Raw genomic sequence first — 24021 nt, 5'->3', positions numbered from 1 at the left:
CGTAGTGACTTACAGTTGCATTACTTCTTCAGATGTATTTAGGTGATAGCAACATAGCCTGCCCATAATAATACATAAATGCATTGGAAAAAAATATTTTTTATTGCTTCATATCATATAACATTATTCAACATCTGCATCAAAAAATAAAGTGTTCTTATTTTACACCTTATTTTGTTGATAAAACTGCACTACAATTTGTTCCTGCTCTCGGGTTTCAATAGACCCTCGGCGTATGCTTCTTATCTCATTAATGGCATCGATTCCACTGATTTTCCTGCTCTTCACCAGGTAGCAGGCAAGCATTGTCCCAGTCCGGCCGAAACCATGCAAACAGTGCACCGCAACAGCCTGCCAAAGTCCAGTACACAAACACAGAGATTTTAATAAATATTTGAAAAACAAAGATGTGCATAAAGAATTGTTTTACCTGTCCTTTCGCATTGGCCTCCTCCACTATGGACAAAAATCTTTTGATCTGATCAAATGTCGGGGCGCAGAAGTCGTGGATCCTGATATGATAAAGAGTGAGGTCTGGACAGGTGTCGTGGTAAGGAGGTTTGCGCTCACACAGGGTCACCAGATGCTTGATGCCGTTGTTCAGCAGGTATTGGTAGTGGGCCGTCATTCGTGGCATTGCCAGTCCTGCCACCTTACCAGGATCCACCCAGGAGAAGTTTGGAGGTGGGGCAGAAGCCATAGTTTTCTCTATTGTGTGAGTAATATTAAAATATTGGTTAGCAAACAACTGTTGCATATCGCCTAGATTGAGAAAAAAAGTCTGGTAACACTTTATTTTGATAGTCCACTTTAGACATTTTACTAAATATAAGTAACTTTGCAACTACATGTCAACTAACTGTCATTAGAGTATTTGTAGACTGTCTGATTAATATTTACTAAAACTTTATTTTGTTGGTTCCCCAACAGACATCCTCCTGACTATAAGTAACTTGGCAACTGCAATTCAACTTATTCTACTAACCCACACCCTAACACCTAACCATAACCTACCAGTCTACTGACGGTCTACTAATACTCTAATGACAGTTAGTTGACATAGTTTCAAAGTTACATATAGCTAGTAGAATGTCTAAATTGGACTATTGGACTAAATTGGACAACTTGAGGGTGAGTAAAGGATGACAGAATTTTCATTTTAAAGTGAACTATCCCTTTAACTTCCCCTGTAAATGCCGCATCGACACGGCATCCTCATTAAACCAGTCTACGCTGTGGCAACCCTTTCAAATAATCTTACGAATATCTACAGTATTGATCTAATATGACTTTTGACCTGTAATGTTGCCAGAATCATAATCATACACTGTTTGTTCGTCGGCCAGAGGAGAACTGGCACCCCGACTGAGCCTGGTTTCTCCCAAGGGTTTTTCTTCATTCTGGCCCTGAAGGAGTTTCAGTTCCTTGCCACCGTTGCCTTTGGCTTGCTCCGTTGGGGACACTAAATTTTCAACTAAATATCCAAATAAATGTAATTACTAAATAAATTAACTATTAACTAAATTACCAATCTGCCTGAATTGACACTATAAGATAACTGCACTTAGCTAGATAACATCAGTGTTTTCTCCAGAGCGGCTGTACAGGTGAATCAAATTCTGTTGCATTATTTTCCTGTTTAACACTGTGAAGCTGCTTGGAAACAGTCAGCATTGTAAAAAGCGCTATATAAATAAAGGCGACTTGACATGTGGTGGGAGGTTTCCAAACAAATTAATGACAAATTGTTGTGCATTTTTTCTTTGCTATATGCATATGCAATATGTTTTTTTAAATTATGAAAATAATCTGGAAAATGAGGCATACATTATTAATCTTGTGATTAAACTTAAGTTACATATTCACTGGTGTAAATTCAGCAATCAGAAACCAAATTTTTTCTGTGTTATTGAAAGATTTAGAAAACGATATAGTCACTATTATGGAGAGCTCAAACAAAAAAGCTGTTAAAACTGTTTCTTTATTTAATACATTTAAGATTTTGTGAAATATCAAGGCCTTTTATTATTGTAATTCGATTTGATGTAATTTATTAAGCACACACAATTAAGCACATTTAAGTCCTGTTAGTTACAAGGTGGGCCTCCAAGGATCGGACTTGTTTGTTCAGCACATCCCACAGATGCTCGACTGGATTAAGATCTGGAGATTTTGTAGTCAACACATCAAACTTGTTAGCCTGACAAGCCAGACCCACATCAAGATGTTTGGTCTGGAAACTCACCATTGACAGGGCTCAATCTGAGGGGCGGGATAAACGGTTGTCTTTCAAACTCCCTCTATAGGATATCGCTACAACCAACCAGAGCAACAAAGGTGAAACAGAGCTCGTTGATAGATTAAACATTCGCCGTATCCGGTCGGCAAAACTCAGAACACATCTTCCCTTCTTAAGAATGACTTCAGTGCTGTTCTTTGTTCGATTCTCAGAGAAAAGCTTAACTCCAAGTCTTCCAGAGTCGCAGTCAAAGCTGATTCGAAAGACCGCCGTTCGCCAGTTTCTGTGTTTACTAGAAGCACGCAAGCGCAACTCTGGCGTCATTATGTTAAGCCCCGCCCACAGACTCTATAAACGATGTCATTGGCCTGACCAGAGTTTGGCGTTTACAGCTCAGAAGGGTATTGAGAGTTACTAGACGACACTCGCGGCAGATTAGATTTGTTGGCGCTAGGGTGCGTCTAGATTTCTAGGCTACAAACTTGTTGTGCTCCTCAAACCATTCCTGAACCCACCTTTGCTTTGTGGCAGGGCACATTATCCTGCTGAAAGAGACCACAGCCACCAGGGAATACCGTTTCCATAAAAGGGTGTACATAGGCTACAACAGTGCTTAGGTAGGTGGTACGTGTCAAAGTAACATCCATATAGATGGCAGGACCCAACACTGCCTCCGCCGGCTTGCCTTCTTCTTCCCATAGTGCATCCTGGTGCCATAAGCGACACACGGACCTGTCCACCCAGTGATGTAAAAGAACACATGATTCATCACCTTCTTCCATTGCTCTGTGGTCCAGTTCTGATGCTCACGTGCCCACTGTTGGTGCTTTCGGCAGTGGACAGGGGTCAACATGGGCACCCTGACTGGCAGCCCCATACACAACAAACTGCGATGCACTGTGTATTCTGACACCTTTCTGTCAGAACCAGCATTTACTTCTTGAACAATCTGAGCTAAAGTAGCTCGTCTGTTTGATTGGACCACACGGGCCAGCCTTCGCTTCCCACGTGCATTAATGAGCCTTGGCCGCCCATGACCCTGTCGCTGGTTCACCACTGATAGATACTGACCACTGCAGACCGGGAACATCCCACAAGAGCTGCAGTTTAGGAGATGCTCTGACCCAGTTGTCTAGCCATTACATTTTGGCCCTTGTCAAACTCACTCAAATCCTTTGCTTGCCCATTTTACTGCTTCTAATACGTCAACTTTGAAGACAAAATGTTTACATGCTGCCGGATATATCCCGCTAACAGGTGCCGTGATGAAGATAATCAGTGCTTTTCACTTCAAGTCACCTTTATTTATATGTGGCTTTTTACAATGCCAATTGTTTCAAAGCAGCTGCACAGTGTTAACAGGAAAATAATGCAACAGAATTTGATTCGGCTGTACAGCTGCTCTGGAGAAAACGGCGATGTCACCCAGCTCAGTGCAATTATCATATAGTGTCAATGCAGGCAGATCAGTAATACAGTTGAATATTTAGTGTAATGTAGTGTTAAAGTCTCCGGTTACTTGGCATGTATGGTAAGTGAGAGGCATAGGTTATTTATCACTAATGATGGGAGAAATTAAGCTTTTGAATCAATTAAATCAATTGCAAAATCCTTCACTGTATTGAAGTGTGTGAAACGGCCCACGCTGGTGACCCCACGCTGGTGACCCCCTGCTGGTCAGAACACTGCAAATTCAACAGAAACGCAGGCCAAACAGAGACTACATTATTCATTTAACTATAGCCTCTAATGTCTAATTAAAATGTCTACAAATGTACAAAACTCAGTGAATCTGTATGATTCATAGGTTCACTGAGATCATTGCCACACAGCAACACAGCATTGTTTACTGAAATCATGTGACTTTACACAGTTTACTACATGCTCTGAACCACTGATTCGAAACAAACGATTTCTAAAGATTTTAATGCTTCATGAAACCTTTACCAACCACAGACTGGCTTACCCACCTGGCGTGCTATTGGCGGGTTTAACTCAAAGACTCAAAGAGAAATAAAAATATGGACATAGTGTCCGTGACGTCACTCATAGGATTCTGAGGAGCAGTTCTGCAGCGGAAAGTAGAGACGAGCTGGCCGTCGCCATCTTGGCAGCACATCACGCCCGGATAACAGAAAATGGGCAAAGAGGCGGGACGGGAGCGGAGCTGAGGTGTCTCACAGACAGCAGACAAAAAAATTCACCCCCTCACAGTTATCATGAAGGCCGTGGTTTTGGTCTATACGGCTAATTTTGCAAACGTCTGCATAATTAAGGTCACTTTGAGTGACAGGTGGATAGCCATTTATCCACTGTCTGTTAGTCATCGCATCATACATCTCTACATTTCCATAAATGTTTAGTTCACACCAACATAATGAATTGTTCTGCATCTGCGAGAGTGTGGGCGGCTTTTAATATTGCGCCTCTACTTTCTCATCATTTGAATTGTGCTCGTTTATCACGCCTCTTGTGCAGTAGAAAATACTGATAGCCAGACAAGACAGAGCTCATAATATATCCTGAATCAATCTAGGCTTGGTGTTCCAAAGGTTGTTGAAGCGCCATCTAGTGGCCATTGACGGAAATGATTGCGCATGACAAATGCGCGTGACAAAAACAATCATCTGCTCTCTCCCGTGAAGACTTTTCCAGAAGTCGCGAGCAGTGTTTGTGTTGATTATTAATAACTGTGTGCATCCATTTAAGTGAGTTTCATTTAATTAATTACTTGTTTGATATCAATTATACATGTGAATATCTAGAAATAATCGAGTATTTGGGTCATATAATCCACTCGAGAGAAATTATAGCTAATGACATTAGCAAAAGATGAAAGTCGTATATTTTTTATGGACGTTGTTTGTAAGTAATATTAAGTGATGCTGTTGTAATATTAAAACAGATATATCATTATTTGTTCTGTACAGATTATCATGTTGAATGCGATTTATAAGTTAGCTAATATTCGCCCGCCTGTGCTAGATATTATGTTCAGCTGATAGACTTCATTAATTGAGCTTGAAGTAACATTTATTATGATTGTTTATTTGCAAGCCAAACATATACACTACTTTTTTTTTATTATTATGATAATTTAACAATATTCATCTCCAGTCACGCAGAGTCACAACCAAAACAATATTCTTCCGCTGAACGCACGCAGTTTTTAACCGATAGTGTACCTTTTATAATGCATACATTAAGTTAAAATGCAAACTTAAACTTAAGTATGGTTGTATTTTAAAATGCAATTTTACAATCCAGTATCAACCACAAAAAGTGCAGGCCACATTGTATTGAATATCATGTCATATTCTTGGTCTACATTATCATCTAGATGGTAAATTAATCAAGTATTTCAAAAGTAGTTTTCTCTGTACCTTGTTTAGTTCAGTGTTGACTAGTGCTCCATATCAGCACTAAACGGTTCCCTTCTGGACACCCTGATAATCACACAAAACGTATGTTTTCCTCTCTAAATACACATGCATGTGTATATATATATATATATTTTTAAATATATATTATTTTAGCTAATAAAATGTCAGATCTTTGGAATTGAACACTGCGACTCGATACATGCTGTACAATCGGAACTGTAACAGCTGTGGAGTTCGACCATTGGGTGGCACACGTTACTAACTAATTATTATAGTCTGTGCTACACGCAGTGTTCTCCTCCAGGGGGCGCTCAAAGGCCACAATGCCGAATCCGCCATTGAACTATATTGAGATCGGATTAAGTGTTTTGTCTTATTGGAAACATTTATTTTTGTTGAAAATTAAATATTTAATCATAATAAATTCAACTATATATAGTTTATATGTAAACAAAAATTCGACATAGTAATATCTGTACAATTATGAAATGATGTAAAATCATAAACTACTGTGATTGGCTCATTTCGACCAGCGCTGAGAGATGTAACAGTTACCACGTGACAGTAATGGCTACTTTAGAAGTACTCTAGGCTGGAAAACGATTAAAAAAAAGAAGAAAAAAGAAAAGATGATTAACTTTAATAGTAACGTTAGTTTAATTAGAACTAAACACTGACAGTTAAAATAACACGCTATTTATTTAGACCAAAGGTACAGATGTAAATATCAGACATTAAAAGAAAGGTAAATATGGATTAAGAACATGTAGCCATTAGCCGTTATTAGATTACATTTTAAAACACTCATACGTTACATTACATTTTATTGATTACATGATTCACACAATGGCAGTAAATCATTCTTAATTAAGTGATTTTCCCTAATTCTTTTTCATGTTTTAAACATTAGTTATTAAACCCTGACACATGGTAAAGTATATATTTGTTTCTCTTTGTATTTTTATTTCAATAGGCAAAAAATCAAAAAGTAGTCAGATTATATTAAATAAAATGTGTAATGTATTATGTTACTAAGTACAGTTTTTGTCAAATAACTTGTAATAAGCAGCTGACCACAATTTGAAAGTATTCTTCCCAGCACTGTTAGCATGTAGCATGTCAGGATGGCCGAGCGGTCTAAGGCGCTGCGTTCAGGTCGCAGTCTCCCCTGGAGGCGTGGGTTCGAATCCCACTTCTGACAAACATTGTTTTTGTGCAGGTGATTCAATGTGGAATGGCTGGCATGAAAATTATAATTAATTTTTATCACATTAGCATAAGACTTGCATCTCATGTTCTGCCCTGCAGTTTGGAAGCAGATGCAAAGCATCTTTGTCTTTCGCTTCAGACCCGAGCAGATTGTTTGCTCCTGGTGTAGTCTCGTGAGAGTGTGTTGACTATAGGAAAAACTATATGTAAAACAGGATATATAAGAATGGTGTGAGAGCATGCAAAAAATATGGCCTAATGATACAGCAACACACACACACACACGTCATGTTTCCATGTTTTATGGGGACTTTCCATAGGCGTAATGGATTTCATACTGTACAAACTGTACATCCTATCCCCCTACACTGCCCCTGCCCCTAAACCTACCCATCACAGGAAACATTCTGCATTTTTACTTTCTCAAAAAAACTCCTTCTGTGTGATTTATAAGATGTTTTCCTTATTAAGTATTTCGGATATTGCCATCTTTATGGGGACTTTTTGTCCCCATAACGTAGGGATTACCAGGCCCCCCACACACACACACACACACACACACACACACACACACACACACACACACACACGGTACGTTTTTGTGAATTGTGGGGACTTTCTATAGGCATCATGTATTTCACACTGTACAAACTGTACATTCTATCCCCCTTCACTGTCCTTAAACATACCAATCACATGAAACATTCTGCATTTTTATATTTTCAAAAAAACATAATGTAGTATGTTAAATTAATTTACATTGTAGGGACATTTGGTAATATAAATGTCACTAGTGTGTTTATATTTGTAATATAAACACACACACACACACACACACACACACACACACACACACACACACACACACACACACACACACACGTTCAGGGGTTTTCCCAGGGATATATATATATATATAAGTGTTGGGTGATTTTAGGATGGGTGTCCCTTCGAACAAGGATATTTTGGGGTTCCGTGGCATCTAAAAAATTGAAAAACCCTACACAAAAACATTGTTTTACCTGCACTGTTGAATACCTGGATTGTCATTTGCATGCAAACCATTCCACATTGATTCAATCAATGCACAAAAACATGTTTGTCAGAAGTGGGATTCGAACCCACGCCTCCAGGGGAGACTGCGACCTGAACGCAGCGCCTTAGACCGCTCGGCCATCCTGACATGCTACATGCTAACAGTGCTGGGAAGAAAACTTTCAAAATGTGGTCAGCTACTTATTACAAATTACATGACAAAAACTGTAGTTAGTAACATATTCCATTACATTACACAAGTAATACAGTCTGACTACTTTTTGATTACTTTTAACTTAACTCATTTATTACACTGAATTGAATAGGCTAATACTGTACCTACCGATCAAAATACAAAGATTAAGAAATAGCTTCCATACCATTTTATATTTATCAACAACAGTTTGTCATAGATTTGAAACTAACCAAGTCTGTGTGCAGAATATCATCGGCCTAGTTCTGCAACATGCAATAGCCTATTTGTATTGACCAATTATTGATTTTTTTATTACCAATACGTATTATTTGCATGAATATGTGCACGATATTTGTTTGTTTGTGTAACTGATATATATAACTGATATTTATTTGTTTCATTTCTGTTTTTGACTATTATTGCAACAAGTCAAGTCAAATCCCCTTTATCTATATAGCCATTTTTACAATGCCGATTGTTTCAAAGCAGCTTCACAGTGTTAACAGGAAAATAATAGCCTAGAAATCTAGACACACACCCTAGCGGCAACAAATCAAATCTGCTGCGAGTGTCGTCTAGCAACTTTCAATACACTTCTGAGCTGTAAATAAAAAAACCTCTGGTCAGGCCAATCACATGTGTATAGAGTTGGTGGGCGGGGCTTAACAGAATGAAGACAGAGTTGCGTTTGCGTGCTTCTAGTAAACACAGAAACTGGCGAACGGCGGTCTTTCGAATCAGCTTTGACCGCAACTCTGGAAGACTTGGAGTTAAGCTTTTCTCTGAGAAAAGGACAAAGAACGGCACTGAAGTCATTCTTAAGAAGGGAGAACCCATTTGTGGGATGAAAACATGCAGAAATAGCTTCCTCTGCTGGCTGTTACTCTTTAGCCTCTGGCCAAACATTCCTTCGATCTGAGGATTTCTGAGGATTTTTTTTGTTCAGAAATAAAATGCATAAATCTCTAGTCTCTAGGGAATATCTATGGGATATAAGCAGGGGAAGCACGATCATTTAATTATAGTCCCAGATATTTTTCAGGCGTGACTTTTTACTGTGCGGCAAGGGGCGTAGGTTTGGTCTCAGCTTTGGTGGGGACATCCCACCAGGTTTGCCCAGAATATATAGTCTATTATTTATGTTACTGAGTATGGAAATGCACCATAGTTTAGGAATGAATACATCTATTAATTTAAGAGGCTCTTCAGTACAAATTATCCAGTACCAAAATAATAATAAAACAAAATACTCTTTAAAGCTGCAGTCCGTAGTTTTTCCTCTTTGTCGCCATCTCTGTTCGAAAACTGCAATTGCAGTTATTCGCGGAATTATCAACTCTACGTGAGTAGGTGTCCAGGTCGGCACAGCGCGGAGGAATCAAATGTGCAGCTGTCAGGAGAAGCGCTGTCCCAGCAAACATTTGGACGTTTAATGACCGTTGAAAAGACGTCAATCCTACACGTCCCGTCACGGTTGAAAAATAGTTCCAAAATGAAAGTTGAACCGACGTCTTTGACGTCATCTGGCCGTGAACTGCACGTCTCTTCTGCGCGTCCCTGGACGTCTAAATGCGACGTCTTCTGGCTGTTTAAATGTGTTGCTACATAATTTACGTGTATTTATAAGCCTGCATATATAAAATAATTACACACCCATTGTGTAACATCGTGAAAGGCAATTATGACGTGAGGTTTAACACTTCTTGACAAAGGTTCAAAAAAGGTCCAAAATAGGTCCAGTCAGACCTGAACCTCCATACAACGTTTTAATCACGTGCATCACAAACAAGAACACATTGTGGACATAAGCAAAAAAAAAACAGCATGTTCTGATTTACCACAACATTTTATTGTTTTGAACAGCCACAACTTTTCCTCTTTATTTATTTTGCATCATTGTTTAACATCTGTTAACCAAACTAAAATACCAAATTCAAAATACTGAATTATTAGCCTATAAGATAACATTTTACAATAAGGTTCAAAGTTAACATTAACTAATAATGAACTGCACTTATAAAGCATTTATTTATTTTTGTTCATGTTAATTTCAACGTTAATGCACTGTGAACTAACATGAACAGCTGTATTTTTATTAACCAACGTTAACAAAGATTAACAAATACACAGTAACAAATGCATTGCTCGTTTCATGTTAACTAATGCATTAACTGATGTTAACTGATACAACCTTATTGTAAAGTGTTACTGCCTATATAAAGGGATAGTTCACCCAAAAATGAAAATTCTGTCATGTTTCAAACCTGTATACCTTTCTATGTTCTGCTGAACACAAAGATATTTGGAAGAACATTTGTAACCGAACAGATCTCAACACATTAACTACTAAAGTAGGCAAATAATATAATGTTAGTTAATGGGAGGTTATATCTGCTTGGTTACAAACTGGCTTCCAAATATATTTGTGTTCAGCAGAACATTGAAAGGGATAACAATGAATTTTCATTTTTGGGTGAACTATCCCTGGCTTAAACACATTAAAGTTGTTTGGCTCATTTTTGTAAGCACCACCCCAGCTCTTCCTGTATAGGGCTTCAGGTGTTCCTCCATCGCTGCGTTCCACCTCTTCACAGCATCTGAGGAAAGAGAATATATATATATATATATATATATATATATATATATATATATATATATATATATATATATATATATATATATATATATATTTATTTAATGAATAAAAGGGAAAATGTGAGGTAAGCTACATGCATTTATTCTCAAAATAGCTTAATGGAGTACAGCTAAATAAAAAAAACAATGGAACAACATGTATAGTAATAATAATAATAATAATAATAATAATACATTTTATTTATAACGCACTTCATTCCGAAGAATCTCAAAAGTGCTACATGGGAAAATGACAAAAATCAATAAAAATAAGTAAAATGATATAATAATAAATACAATCAACACATAAAAGCATTACATTTTATTTTATTGTATAAAAGATGTTCTGCTTTAAATGGGTGTTAGATGGGTCCATCAGTTGGGGGATCAGCATCTGTCCGCTCCCTCTTCAATACCACTGTGCTGCCCTAAAAAAAAAACTTAGGTGTGTGTCTGTGAGAAAGACCCTTAACTAGGTGTGTGTCTGTGAGAAGGACCCTTAACTAGGTGTGTGTCTGTGAGAAAGACCCTTAACTAGGTGTGTGTCTGTGAGAAAGACCCTTAACTAGGTGTGTGTGTCTGTGAGAAAGGCCCTTAACTAGGTGTGTGTCTGTGAGAAGGACCCTTAACTAGGTGTGTGTCTGTGAGAAGGACCCTTAACTAGGTGTGTCTGTGAGAAAGACCCTTAACTAGGTGTGTGTCTGTGAGAAAGGCCCTTAACTAGGTGTGTGTCTGTGAGAAGGACCCTTAACTAGGTTTGTGTCTTTGAGAAAGACCCTTAACTAGGTTTGTGTCTGTGAGAAGGACCCTTAACTAGGTGTGTGTCTGTGAGAAGGACCCTTAACTAGGTGTGTGTCTGTGAGAAAGGCCCTTAACTAGGTGTGTGTCTTTGAGAAGAACCCTTAACTAGGTTTGTGTCTGTGAGAAAGGCCCTTAACTAGGTGTGTGTCTTTGAGAAGGACCCTTAACTAGGTTTGTGTCTGTGAGAAGGACCCTTAACTAGGTGTGTGTCTTTGAGAAGGACCCTTAACTAGGTGTGTGACTGTGAGAAGGACCCTTAACTAGGTGTGTGTCTGTGAGAAAGGCCCTTAACTAGGTGTGTGTCTGTGAGAAAGGCCCTTAACTAGGTGTGTCTGTGAGAAGGACCCTTAACTAGGTGTGTGTCTTTGAGAAAGACCCTTAACTAGGTTTGTGTCTGTGAGAAAGTGAAAGACAGGTGGGCTGAGATTTCCCCTAAATAGATAAATGGTACCAATAAAAAGTATATTAAGGAACAATATATTTTTTTGATTGGCATATGGCCCAAATTACATCATATAAAGGATACATTAATAAGTTACTGTAATAATTTTGAAGGTATCATTTAACATACTTTCTATTTATATGTTCGAAATAACTTTTCTACTTGGCCAAACTCAGTACATTTCAGTTGAAATCTTCCATTTCATTCGTGTCAAAAAAGTAAAACTCAAGCATGTTAATCAAATAATACAAAATGTACTTACCCAAAAGTAGATTTTTAATAATATATCGATACAACTCCCCAATTCCTCTCCTCGTGGTTGTTCAACGGTCCCGTCCGGTTTCCGGGAGAGCATATCTCGCGAGATAATATCCTATCGCGGGATTTTGTAATATCGCAAGCTGTATTAATAATAATAGATTTTATTTATAACGCACTATTACTATATATTGTTACTACATCTTGGCAGCACAGTTTTGGCTATCTTCATCCAACTCAGACCTAACCCAGCAAACATTGGTCCGACGGCAACGTCGTGTCCCTGGCCAAAAATAGTCGCGGTAGGACGGCATGAATCAGTAAAAATGTGTAATACAGAAACATTTCTTTAAAATGTATTCAGATACGTTTGTTCGTGTCTACAGTTCTCTGGAGTTGTATGTATAATTATTACTTTGACTTTTAGCTCCGTGTAGTTCAATATTTACCCTGTTCCTGTTGTGATTCGGTTGTGAGAGGACGTGCACCTGGTGACGTCTTTTACACGTGCAATTATAGTCCATCCTGACCCTTATGTTATGAAATCCTTGTGAAATATGCAAACGCTGTGCTTACCTTACACATTGGTTAATGCTGCAATAATTAATTTAAGTGCACCAAGTAGTTTTTAAGAGGTTGTGAATAAGACGTCCACTGACGTCAAGCGAGAAAAAAACAGGAATTATCTTTATGAAATACACAATTTGCATGCAAAATAAATATATTTACTTTATCTAATTTAATTAATTATAATCACAAAGTGCCCATGTGGTTAAGTGATTGTAAAGCTGCATTTAGTAATTTTTTCCCAATCTGTTTTATGTATTCGTTATTATTTTTATTTAAAACAGATACATTTCCATTCACCATTTAGGTCTGATTTGGATGAAGATAGCCAAAACTGTGCTGCCAAGATGTAGTAACAATATATAGTAATAGTGCGTTATAAATAAAATCTATTATTATTAATACAGCTTGCGATATTACAAAATCCCGCGATAGGATATTATCTCGCGAGATATGCTCTCCCGGAAACCGGACGGGACCGTTGAACAACCACGAGGAGAGGAATTGGGGAGTTGTATCGATATATTATTAAAAATCTACTTTTGGGTAAGTACATTTTGTATTATTTGATTAACATGCTTGAGTTTTACTTTTTTGACACGAATGAAATGGAAGATTTCAACTGAAATGTACTGAGTTTGGCCAAGTAGAAAAGTTATTTCGAACATATAAATAGAAAGTATGTTAAATGATACCTTCAAAATTATTACAGTAACTTATTAATGTATCCTTTATATGATGTAATTTGGGCCATATGCCAATCAAAAAAATATATTGTTCCTTAATATACTTTTTATTGGTACCATTTATCTATTTAGGGGAAATCTCAGCCCACCTGTCTTTCACTTTCTCACAGACACAAACCTAGTTAAGGGCCTTTCTCACAGACACACACCTAGTTAAGGGCCTTTCTCACAGACACACACCTAGTTAAGGGTCCTTCTCACAGTCACACACCTAGTTAAGGGTCCTTCTCAAAGACACACACCTAGTTAAGGGTCCTTCTCACAGACACAAACCTAGTTAAGGGTCCTTCTCACAGACACAAACCTAGTTAAGGGTCCTTCTCAAAGACACACACCTAGTTAAGGGTCCTTCTCACAGACACACACCTAGTTAAGGGTCCTTCTCACAGACACAAACCTAGTTAAGGGTCCTTCTCAAAGACACAAACCTAGTTAAGGGTCCTTCTCAAAGACACAAACCTAGTTAAGGGTCCTTCTCACAGACACACACCTAGTTAAGGGTCCTTCTCACAGACACACACCTAGTTAAGGGTCCTTCTAATCAGACACACACCTAGTTAAGGGTCCTTCTCACAGACACACACCTAGTTAAGGGCCTTTCTCACAGACACACACACCTAGTTAAGGGTCTTTCTCACAGACTCACACCTAGTTAAGGGTCCTTCTCACAGACACACACCTAGTTAAGGGTCTTTCTCACAGACACACACCTAAGTTTTTTTTTTAGGGCAGCACAGTGGTATTGAAGAGGGAGCGGACAGATGCTGATCCCCCAACTGATGGACCCATCTAACACCCATTTAAAGCAGAACATCTTTTATACAATAAAATAAAATGTAATGCTTTTATGTGTTGATTGTATTTATTATTATATCATTTTACTTATTTTTATTGATTTTTGTCATTTTCCCATGTAGCACTTTTGAGATTCTTCGGAATGAAGTGCGTTATAAATAAAATGTATTATTATTATTATTACTATACATGTTGTTCCATTGTTTTTTTTATTTAGCTGTACTCCATTAAGCTATTTTGAGAATAAATGCATGTAGCTTACCTCACATTTTCCCTTTTATTCATTAAATATATATATATATATATATATATATATATATATATATATATATATATATATATATATATATATATATATATATATATATATTCTCTTTCCTCAGATGCTGTGAAGAGGTGGAACGCAGCGATGGAGGAACACCTGAAGCCCTATACAGGAAGAGCTGGGGTGGTGCTTACAAAAATGAGCCAAACAACTTTAATGTGTTTAAGCCAGGGATAGTTCACCCAAAAATGAAAATTCATTGTTATCCCTTTCAATGTTCTGCTGAACACAAATATATTTGGAAGCCAGTTTGTAACCAAGCAGATATAACCTCCCATTAACTAACATTATATTATTTGCCTACTTTAGTAGTTAATGTGTTGAGATCTGTTCGGTTACAAATGTTCTTCCAAATATCTTTGTGTTCAGCAGAACATAGAAAGGTATACAGGTTTGAAACATGACAGAATTTTCATTTTTGGGTGAACTATCCCTTTATATAGGCAGTAACACTTTACAATAAGGTTGTATCAGTTAACATCAGTTAATGCATTAGTTAACATGAAACGAGCAATGCATTTGTTACTGTGTATTTGTTAATCTTTGTTAACGTTGGTTAATAAAAATACAGCTGTTCATGTTAGTTCACAGTGCATTAACGTTGAAATTAACATGAACAAAAATAAATAAATGCTTTATAAGTGCAGTTCATTATTAGTTAATGTTAACTTTGAACCTTATTGTAAAATGTTATCTTACCCAGCAAACATTGGTCCGACGGCAACGTCGTGTCCCTGGCCAAAAATAGTCGCGGTAGGACGGCATGAATCAGTAAAAATGTGTAATACAGAAACATTTCTTTAAAATGTATTCAGATACGTTTGTTCGTGTCTACAGTTCTCTGGAGTTGTATGTATAATTATTACTTTGACTTTTAGCTCCGTGTAGTTCAATATTTACCCTGTTCCTGTTGTGATTCGGTTGTGAGAGGACGTGCACCTGGTGACGTCTTTTACACGTGCAATTATAGTCCATCCTGACCCTTATGTTATGAAATCCTTGTGAAATATGCAAAAGCTGTGCTTACCTTACACATTGGTTAATGCTGCAATAATTAATTTAAGTGCACCAAGTAGTTTTTAAGAGGTTGTGAATAAGACGTCCACTGACGTCAAGCGAGATAGTAGGAAAAAAACAGGAATTATCTTTATGAAATACACAATTTGCATGCAAAATAAATATATGTACTTTATCTAATTTAATTAATTATAATCACAAAGTGTCCATGTGGTTAAGTGATTGTAAAGCTGCATTTAGTATTTTTTGCCCAATCTGTTTTATGTATTTCGTTATTATTTTTATGTAAAACAGATACATTTCCATTCACCATTTAGGTCTGATTTGGATGAAGATAGCCAAAACTGTGCTGCCAAGATGTAGTAACAATATATAGTAATAGTGCGTTATAAATAAAATCTATTTTTACTAATTCAGCTTGCGATATTACAAAATCCCGCGATAGGATATTATCTCACGAGATATGCTCTCCCGGAAACCGGACGGGACCGTTGAAAAACCACGAGGAGAGGAATTGGGGAGTTGTATCGATATATTATTAAAAATCTACTTTTGGGTAAGTACATTTTGTATTATTTGATTAACATGCTTGAGTTTTACTTTTTTGACACGAATGAAATGGAAGAAATGATGCTACATTGTCAACTGAAATGTACTGAGTTTGGCCAAGTAGAAAAGTTATTTCGAACATATAAATAGAAAGTATGTTAAATGATACCTTCAAAATTATTACTGTAACTTATTAATGTATCCTTTATATGATGTAATTTGGGCCATATGCCAATCAAAAAAATATATTGTTCCTTAATATACTTTTTATTGGTACCATTTATCTATTTAGGGGACATCTCAGCCCACCTGTCTTTCACTTTCTCACAGACACAAACCTAGTTAAGGGTCTTTCTCACAGACACAAACCTAGTTAAGGGTCTTTCTCACAGACACAAACCTAGTTAAGGGTCTTTCTCACAGACACAAACCTAGTTAAGGGTCTTTCTCACAGACACAAACCTAGTTAAGGGTCTTTCTCACAGACACAAACCTAGTTAAGGGTCTTTCTCACAGACACACACCTAGTTAAGGGCCTTTCTCACAGACACACACCTAGTTAAGGGCCTTTCTCACAGACACACACCTAGTTAAGGGTCTTTCTCACAGACACACACCTAGTTAAGGGCCTTTCTCACAGACACAAACCTAGTTAAGGGTCTTTCTCACAGACACACACCTAGTTAAGGGTCTTTCTCACAGATACACACCTAGTTAAGGGTCTTTCTCACAGACACAAACCTAGTTAAGGGTCTTTCTCACAGACACACACCTAGTTAAGGGTCTTTCTCACAGACACACACCTAGTTAAGGGTCTTTCTCACAGACACACACCTAGTTAAGGGCCTTTCTCACAGACACAAACCTAGTTAAGGGTCTTTCTCACAGACACACACCTAGTTAAGGGTCTTTCTCACAGATACACACCTAGTTAAGGGTCCTTCTCACAGACACACACCTAGTTAAGGGTCTTTCTCACAGACACACACCTAGTTAAGGGTCTTTCTCACAGACACACACCTAGTTAAGGGTCCTTCTCACAGACACACACCTAGTTAAGGGGCTTTCTCACAGACACACACCTAGTTAAGGGTCTTTCTCACAGACACACACCTAGTTAAGGGTCTTTCTCACAGATACACACCTAGTTAAGGGTCCTTCTCACAGACACACACCTAGTTAAGGGTCCTTCTCACAGATACACACCTAGTTAAGGGTCCTTCTCACAGACACACACCTAGTTAAGGGTCTTTCTCACAGATACACACCTAGTTAAGGGTCCTTCTCACAGACACACACCTAGTTAAGGGTCTTTCTCACAGACACACACCTAGTTAAGGGTCTTTCTCACAGACACACACCTAGTTAAGGGTCTTTCTCACAGACACACACCTAGTTAAGGGTCTTTCTCACAGTCACACACCTAGTTAAGGGTCTTTCTCACAGTCACACACCTGGTTAAGGGTCTTTCTCACAGTCACACACCTAGTTAAGGGTCTTTCTCACGGTCACACACCTAGTTAAGGGTATTTCTCACAGATACACACCTAGTTAAGGGTCCTTCTCACAGACACACACCTAGTTAAGGGTCCTTCTCACAGACACACCTAGTTAAGGGTCCTTCTCACAGACACACACCTAGTTAAGGGCTTTTCTTACAGACACACACCTAGTTAATGGCCTTTCTCACAGACACACACCTAAGGGTCCTTCTCACAGACACACACCTAGTTAAGGGTCCTTCTCACAGACACACACCTAGTTAAGGGTCCTTCTCACAGACACACACCTAGTTAAGGGCCTTTCTCACAGACACACACCTAGTATAGGGCCTTTCTCACAGACACACACCTAGTAAAGGGCCTTTCTCACAGTCACACACCTAGTTAAGTTTTTTTTTTTAGGGCAGCACAGTGGTATTGAAGAGGGAGCGGACAGATGCTGATCCCCCAACTGATGAACCCATCTAACACCCATTTAAAGCAGAACATCTTTTATACAATAAAATAAAATGTAATTTTTTTATGTGTTGATTGTTTTTATTATTATATCATTTTACTTATTTTATTGATTTTTGTCATTTTCCCATGTAGCACTTTTGAGATTCTTCGGAATGAAGTGCGTTATAAATAAAATGTATTATTATTATTATTATTATTACTATACATGTTGTTCCATTGTTTTTTTATTTAGCTGTACTCCATTAAGCTATTTTGAGAATAAATGCATGTAACTTACCTCACATTTTCCCTTTTATTCATTAAAAAAAATATATATATATTCTCTTCCCTCAGATGCTGTGAAGAGGTGCAACCCGAATGCTCCAGACTCTGAGATTGATGCAGCGATGGAGGAACACCTGAAGCCCTATACAGGAAGAGCTGGGGTGGTGCTTACAAAAATGAGCCAAACAACTTTAATGTGTTTAAGCCAGGGATAGTTCACCCAAAAATGAAAATTCATTGTTATCCCTTTCAATGTTCTGCTGAACACAAATATATTTGGAAGCCAGTTTGTAACCAAGCAGATATAACCTCCCATTAACTAACATTATATTATTTGCCTACTTTAGTAGTTAATGTGTTGAGATCTGTTCGGTTACAAATGTTCTTCCAAATATCTTTGTGTTCAGCAGATTTCAGTTTTTGGGTGAACTATCCCTTTATATAGCCAGTATCACTTTACAATAAGGTTGTATTAGTTAACATTAGTTAATGCATTAGTTAACATGAAACGAGCAATGCATTTGTTACTGTGTATTTGTTCATCTTTGTTAACGTTAGTTAATAAAAATACAGCTGTTCATGTTAGTTCACAGTGCATTAACTAATGTTAACAAGATTTTAATAATGCATTAGTAAATGCTGAAATTAACATTAACAAAAATAAATAAATGCTTTATAAGTGCAGTTCATTATTAGTTAATGTTAACTTTGAACCTTATTGTAAAATGTTATCTTAAAGGCTAATTCAGTATTTTGAATTTGGTATTTTAGTTTGGTTAACAGATGTTAAACAATGATGCAAAATAAATAAAGAGGAAAAGTTGTGGCTGTTCAAAACAATAAAATGTTGTGGTAAATCAGAACATGCTGTTTTTTTTACTTATGTCCACAATGTGTTCTTGTTTGTGATGCACGTGATTAAAACGTTGTATGGAGGTTCAGGTCTGACTGGACCTATTTTGGACCTTTTTTGAACCTTTGTCAAGATGTGTTAAACCTCACGCCATAACTGATTGCCTTTCACGATGTTACACAATGGGTGTGTAATTATTTTATATATGCAGGCTTATAAATTCACGTAAATTATGTAGCAACACATTTAAACAGCCTGAAGACGTCGCATTTAGACGTCCAGGGACGCGCAGAAGAGACGTGCAGTTCACGGCCAGATGACGTCAAAGACGTCGGTTCAACTTTCATTTTGGAACTATTTTTCAACCGTGACGGGACGTGTAGGATTGACGTCTTTTCAACGGTCATTAAACGTCCAAATGTTTGCTGGGTATAGGCTAATAATTCAGTATTTTGAATTTGGTATTTTAGTTTGGTTAACAGATGTTAAACAATGATGCAAAATAAATAAAGAGGAAAAGTTGTGGCTGTTCAAAACAATAAAATGTTGTGGTAAATCAGAACATGCTGTTTTTTTTTTGCTTATGTCCACAATGTGTTCTTGTTTGTGATGCACGTGATTAAAACGTTGTATGGAGGTTCAGGTCTGACTGGACCTATTTTGGACCTTTTTTGAACCTTTGTCAAGAAGTGTTAAACCTCACGTCATAATTGCCTTTCACGATGTTACACAATGGGTGTGTAATTATTTTATATATGCAGGCTTATAAATACACGTAAATTATGTAGCAACACATTTAAACAGCCAGAAGACGTCGCATTTAGACGTCCAGGGACGCGCAGAAGAGACGTGCAGTTCACGGCCAGATGACGTCAAAGACGTCGGTTCAACTTTCATTTTGGAACTATTTTTCAACCGTGACGGGACGTGTAGGATTGACGTCTTTTCAACGGCCATTAAACGTCCAAATGTTTGCTGGGCCCAGCAAACATTGGTCCGACGGCAACGTCGTGTCCCTGGCAGTAGACCATCCTCTTTTGTTCTGACCAACTAAGGAGAAAAAAGCATTGCAATACATCGCGATGGTTAATCTAACGATCGTTTATCATATCACGTCAAACTGCAAATTATAATTTTTCAAACTGTTAATGTTATCAGGATTGCGTGACTACATTTAATGTGTATTAGGGCTGTAGTACAGTTTCCATTTCTGTGCAGTCTAATTTCTAATCGTCATAGCACATTAATGTGGAGTAGAGGTGAAGATCCCTCTCATAGCAAGCACAAAATAACTGATGTTACCATAATGCACATAGCAAAACGATAAAAGGCACAACAAAGGAAAACTCCTTCCTTAACTGCATGAATTAAGCGAACAGGTGTGCTGTTACATAGCCTAATTCAACCATTGAAATTTCTTACCTGTTCAGCAGAAAAAAAGCTGAAAAACCCCTTCCAAACACGGAGTTCACGCCACCTTTAATTATCCTCGTTTTCGCATCGCCCGGGTGAAGTCTCTCTCTTTTTTTTTACTCTGAAGTCCGAAGACTTTTGCATTTTACAACGGATGAATCTCCAGTTGTCACTGGTAACTGTCGTTTGAACCTTTTGGATCCGCAATCAAATTGATAAGTTTAATTATCAAGTGGTGTGAGAAAAGGCTATCTCCACTTCCAACATCCTCACATGCCATAGACTGCTAACCGGGACTCCTTTTTATGTGTACAGATGTGACGTAATGACGCAAACATATAATTTCCCGGGGAAATCCACCAGTACCACTGGAATTTAAAATATTATTACAAGCTTACTGCTGTACATCGAGCTATGGTAAGCAGATAGTTTTGAACACTGGCTGGTTATGTATTTGCTCAAAAAATTATTTTGGATCATTTTTAGCCAAAAAAGTTACGGACTAATTACCAAGTTCATAAATGATTTTCAGAATTTAGAAATTTGGAAAAAAAACAATACACACACTCACAAAATGACTTATTTTCAATATAAAAAGTGATTGTGGACTGAATATTTTGTGTACCTCTTACCACAGTATTGGGCATGTCAAAGATTAGTAACAACTTAAGGAGTGATGCATTGTTAGTTTTTGTACAGGATCAGATTTCTTTTTCTCCCTCATACTCTTCGTGGCTTTTTTTGCCCCATTGACTAAGATTTTTTTGCCCAGCCCTAATTGACTTCCATTATGGCTCTTAATGTATTATGTTTCCTTCGATGTTTCGAATATTCATATTCAATAATTGTTTTCTCGACACGTCATCCTAAATAAACCCGTCTCTGGTGTGATGACTCCGATCCTTCAAATATTCATATTCCTGTGTAATCAGCGCATCATCCTCAATAAACCCGCCTCTTGCGTGATACCTCCAAATTTCGAATATTCCGATCTAATATGATTTCTGACCTGTAAGGTTGCCAGAATAATAATCATGTTTGTGTAGGCCAGAGGAGAACTGGCACCCTGACTGAGTCTGGTTTCTCCCAAGGTTTATTTTTCTCCATCATGCCCTGATGGAGTTTTAGTTCCTTGCCACTGTCGCCTTTGGCTTGCTCAGTTGGGGACACTAACATTTCGTTAAATATAAATATACACACATTTTTTTTTTTTTTTACTAAATTAACTGTATCAACTACAGCACTGATCTGCCCACATTGTCGCTATATGATAAATGGAAATAAGCTGATAATATCAGTTTTCTCAGGAACGACTGTACAGCCGAATCAAATTTTGTTGCAATATTGTCCTGTTTAACACGCTGTGATGCTGTTTTGAAACAAGCGTCTTTGTAAAAGTGCTATATAAATAAGGTTGACTTGACTTTCCTGGAGCATCAGTGAATGTTTGAACCTTTTTTACTAGTTGTATAGGAGTATATACTTGTGGTGTGGGAGATGCATAGGTTACTTGTCACTAATGATGGGAGAAATTAAGCGTTATCAAAGCTTTGAATCAATTAAACCAAAATTACTTTGCAAATGTATTCACTGTTTCTACACGAGCAAAACGCCCCACGCTGGTGACCCCTACTGGTCAGAACACTGCAAATTCAACAGCAACTCAGGCCAAACATGCATAAAAACCCCTTTTACAAACACGCTGCAAAAGTTTTTTGAAAGCAAAATGCAATTTACTAATCATCTAATATAGGCTATAATTAAATATTATGCATCTCTTTAAAACGTGTTTCTTTTTTAATCAATTTAGTTTGTTCTTTTGGATAGTAAACAAATTATGTAATGTTATTTCAAACGAATGAGGAAAATAAAATGGGCTGAATCGAAACTAAACATTTTTTAGAATAGTTACAGAATAATCTGCCATCCTTCTGAAGGCACTCCCCCTGCGCTTTTGATCATTTAAACACGTTAATTACACAAATAAAATGTTTATTATGCGTAGCAAAGATTTTGCAGAAAGCTCCAGCGCACGGTTTATCCTTAGATCAGATCAGATGCACGTTAACGTTGTGTTCAATACAGCAACAGTAGGTACACTCCGGGTGCAGTGCAGTATTTCTTCATTATTTCGAGATCATAAGAAAATGTACTCGTGATCACGAGTCACGACATAAGACAGATTTTATTTTATTTCTATCAATGGTCGTTAGGGCTTCCGTAGCTCTCCCGGGAAGACTGTTCCAAAAGTCGTCGGTGCAGTGCTTGTGTTGATTAACTGTGTGCATCCATTTGAGAAAAGTGAGTTTAATTTTATTCCTTGCTTGTTTAAGATCGATTATGTGAATATCTAGAAATAATCGAGTTGGCTATGTATGTCAAATCCACTCGAGAGAAATGCCATGTCATTAGCGAAAGATGAAAGTCATTTTAATTCTTAAGCACATTGTTTGTAAGTAATATAAGGCGTTGCTCTTGTAATATTGAAACAGATATATATAATCATTTGTTTTGTAGAGATTAGCATGTTAAGAAATGGCGATTTATTATTCGCGTGGTTAGGCCTAGTTGTAGGCTATTATTGTGCTAGATATGATGTTCAGCTGATATATTTAATCAATGATGTTTGATGTAACATTTATTATGGTTGTGTTTATTTGCACACATACACTAAAGTATTTTTTAAATTATGATAATTATCAATAGCCATATATCTGCACAGTCACGCGCGCCGAAGCACAACCTTAAACAATATTCTTCCGCTGAACGCACGCAGTTACCTTGGCTTTTATAATGCATAATTAGGTTAAAATATTTTATGATGCAATTTTACAATTCAGCCTATGTAACCACAAAAAAGTGCAGGTTAGGCCTACATTGTATTGCATATCATAATAGTTTCTTATGTCATGGTCTACATTATATCATCTAGATGGTAAATTAACCAAGTATTTCGATTGCAAACTGAAGTAGTTTTCTCTGTTCCTTGTTTAGTTCAGTGTTGCGTGTTTAGTTACGTGCTCCATATCAGCACTAAACGGTTCCCTACACGTGCATGCAGTAAACACACACACACACACACACACACACACACACACACACACACACACACACACACACACACACACACACACACACACACACACACACACACACACACACACACACACACATATATATATATATATATATATATTATTTTAGCAAATAAAATGCCAGATCGAGTTCGACCTATTTTTTTACGGTCTATGAGTTCGACCATTGGGTGGCACACGTTACTAACTAATTATTATAGTCTGTGCTACATGCAGACTTCTCCTCCAGGGGGCGCTCA

At 37.5% G+C, this 24021-nt stretch overlaps 1 protein-coding gene and 2 non-coding genes across 4 annotated transcripts; 1 reads left to right on the top strand and 2 right to left on the bottom strand.

Annotated features, from left to right (window-relative positions):
• Positions 1–83: 83 nt before the first annotated feature.
• Positions 84–20901, bottom strand: dusp23b (dual specificity phosphatase 23b). Of its 2 annotated transcripts, none has more exons than XM_067454699.1 (3): positions 20697–20901; positions 431–708; positions 84–351 (listed from the first exon to the last, which is right to left on the bottom strand). In XM_067454699.1, exons 2-3 carry the CDS (start codon positions 698–700, stop codon positions 163–165), a joined length of 459 nt encoding a protein of 152 aa, XP_067310800.1. In that variant the 5' UTR covers positions 701–708; positions 20697–20901; the 3' UTR covers positions 84–162. The 2 variants fall into 2 exon arrangements, with proteins under 2 accessions (XP_067310800.1, XP_067310799.1); XM_067454698.1 differs by lacking the exon at positions 20697–20901 and adding an exon at positions 5623–5837.
• Positions 6741–6823, top strand: trnal-cag (transfer RNA leucine (anticodon CAG)). Its single transcript has one exon. It is a non-coding gene; the product is annotated as a tRNA-Leu (tRNA).
• trnal-cag (transfer RNA leucine (anticodon CAG)) lies at positions 7932–8014 on the bottom strand. The gene has a single exon. It is a non-coding gene; the product is annotated as a tRNA-Leu (tRNA).
• Positions 20902–24021: the final 3120 nt, after the last annotated feature.

This window comes from Pseudorasbora parva, chromosome 10 (assembly GCF_024679245.1).
Source record: "Pseudorasbora parva isolate DD20220531a chromosome 10, ASM2467924v1, whole genome shotgun sequence".
Taxonomy (NCBI): domain Eukaryota; kingdom Metazoa; phylum Chordata; class Actinopteri; order Cypriniformes; family Gobionidae; genus Pseudorasbora; species Pseudorasbora parva.
The sequence above is the reverse complement of the archived record's forward strand: the minus strand, read 5'-3'. Positions and strand labels throughout refer to the sequence as shown.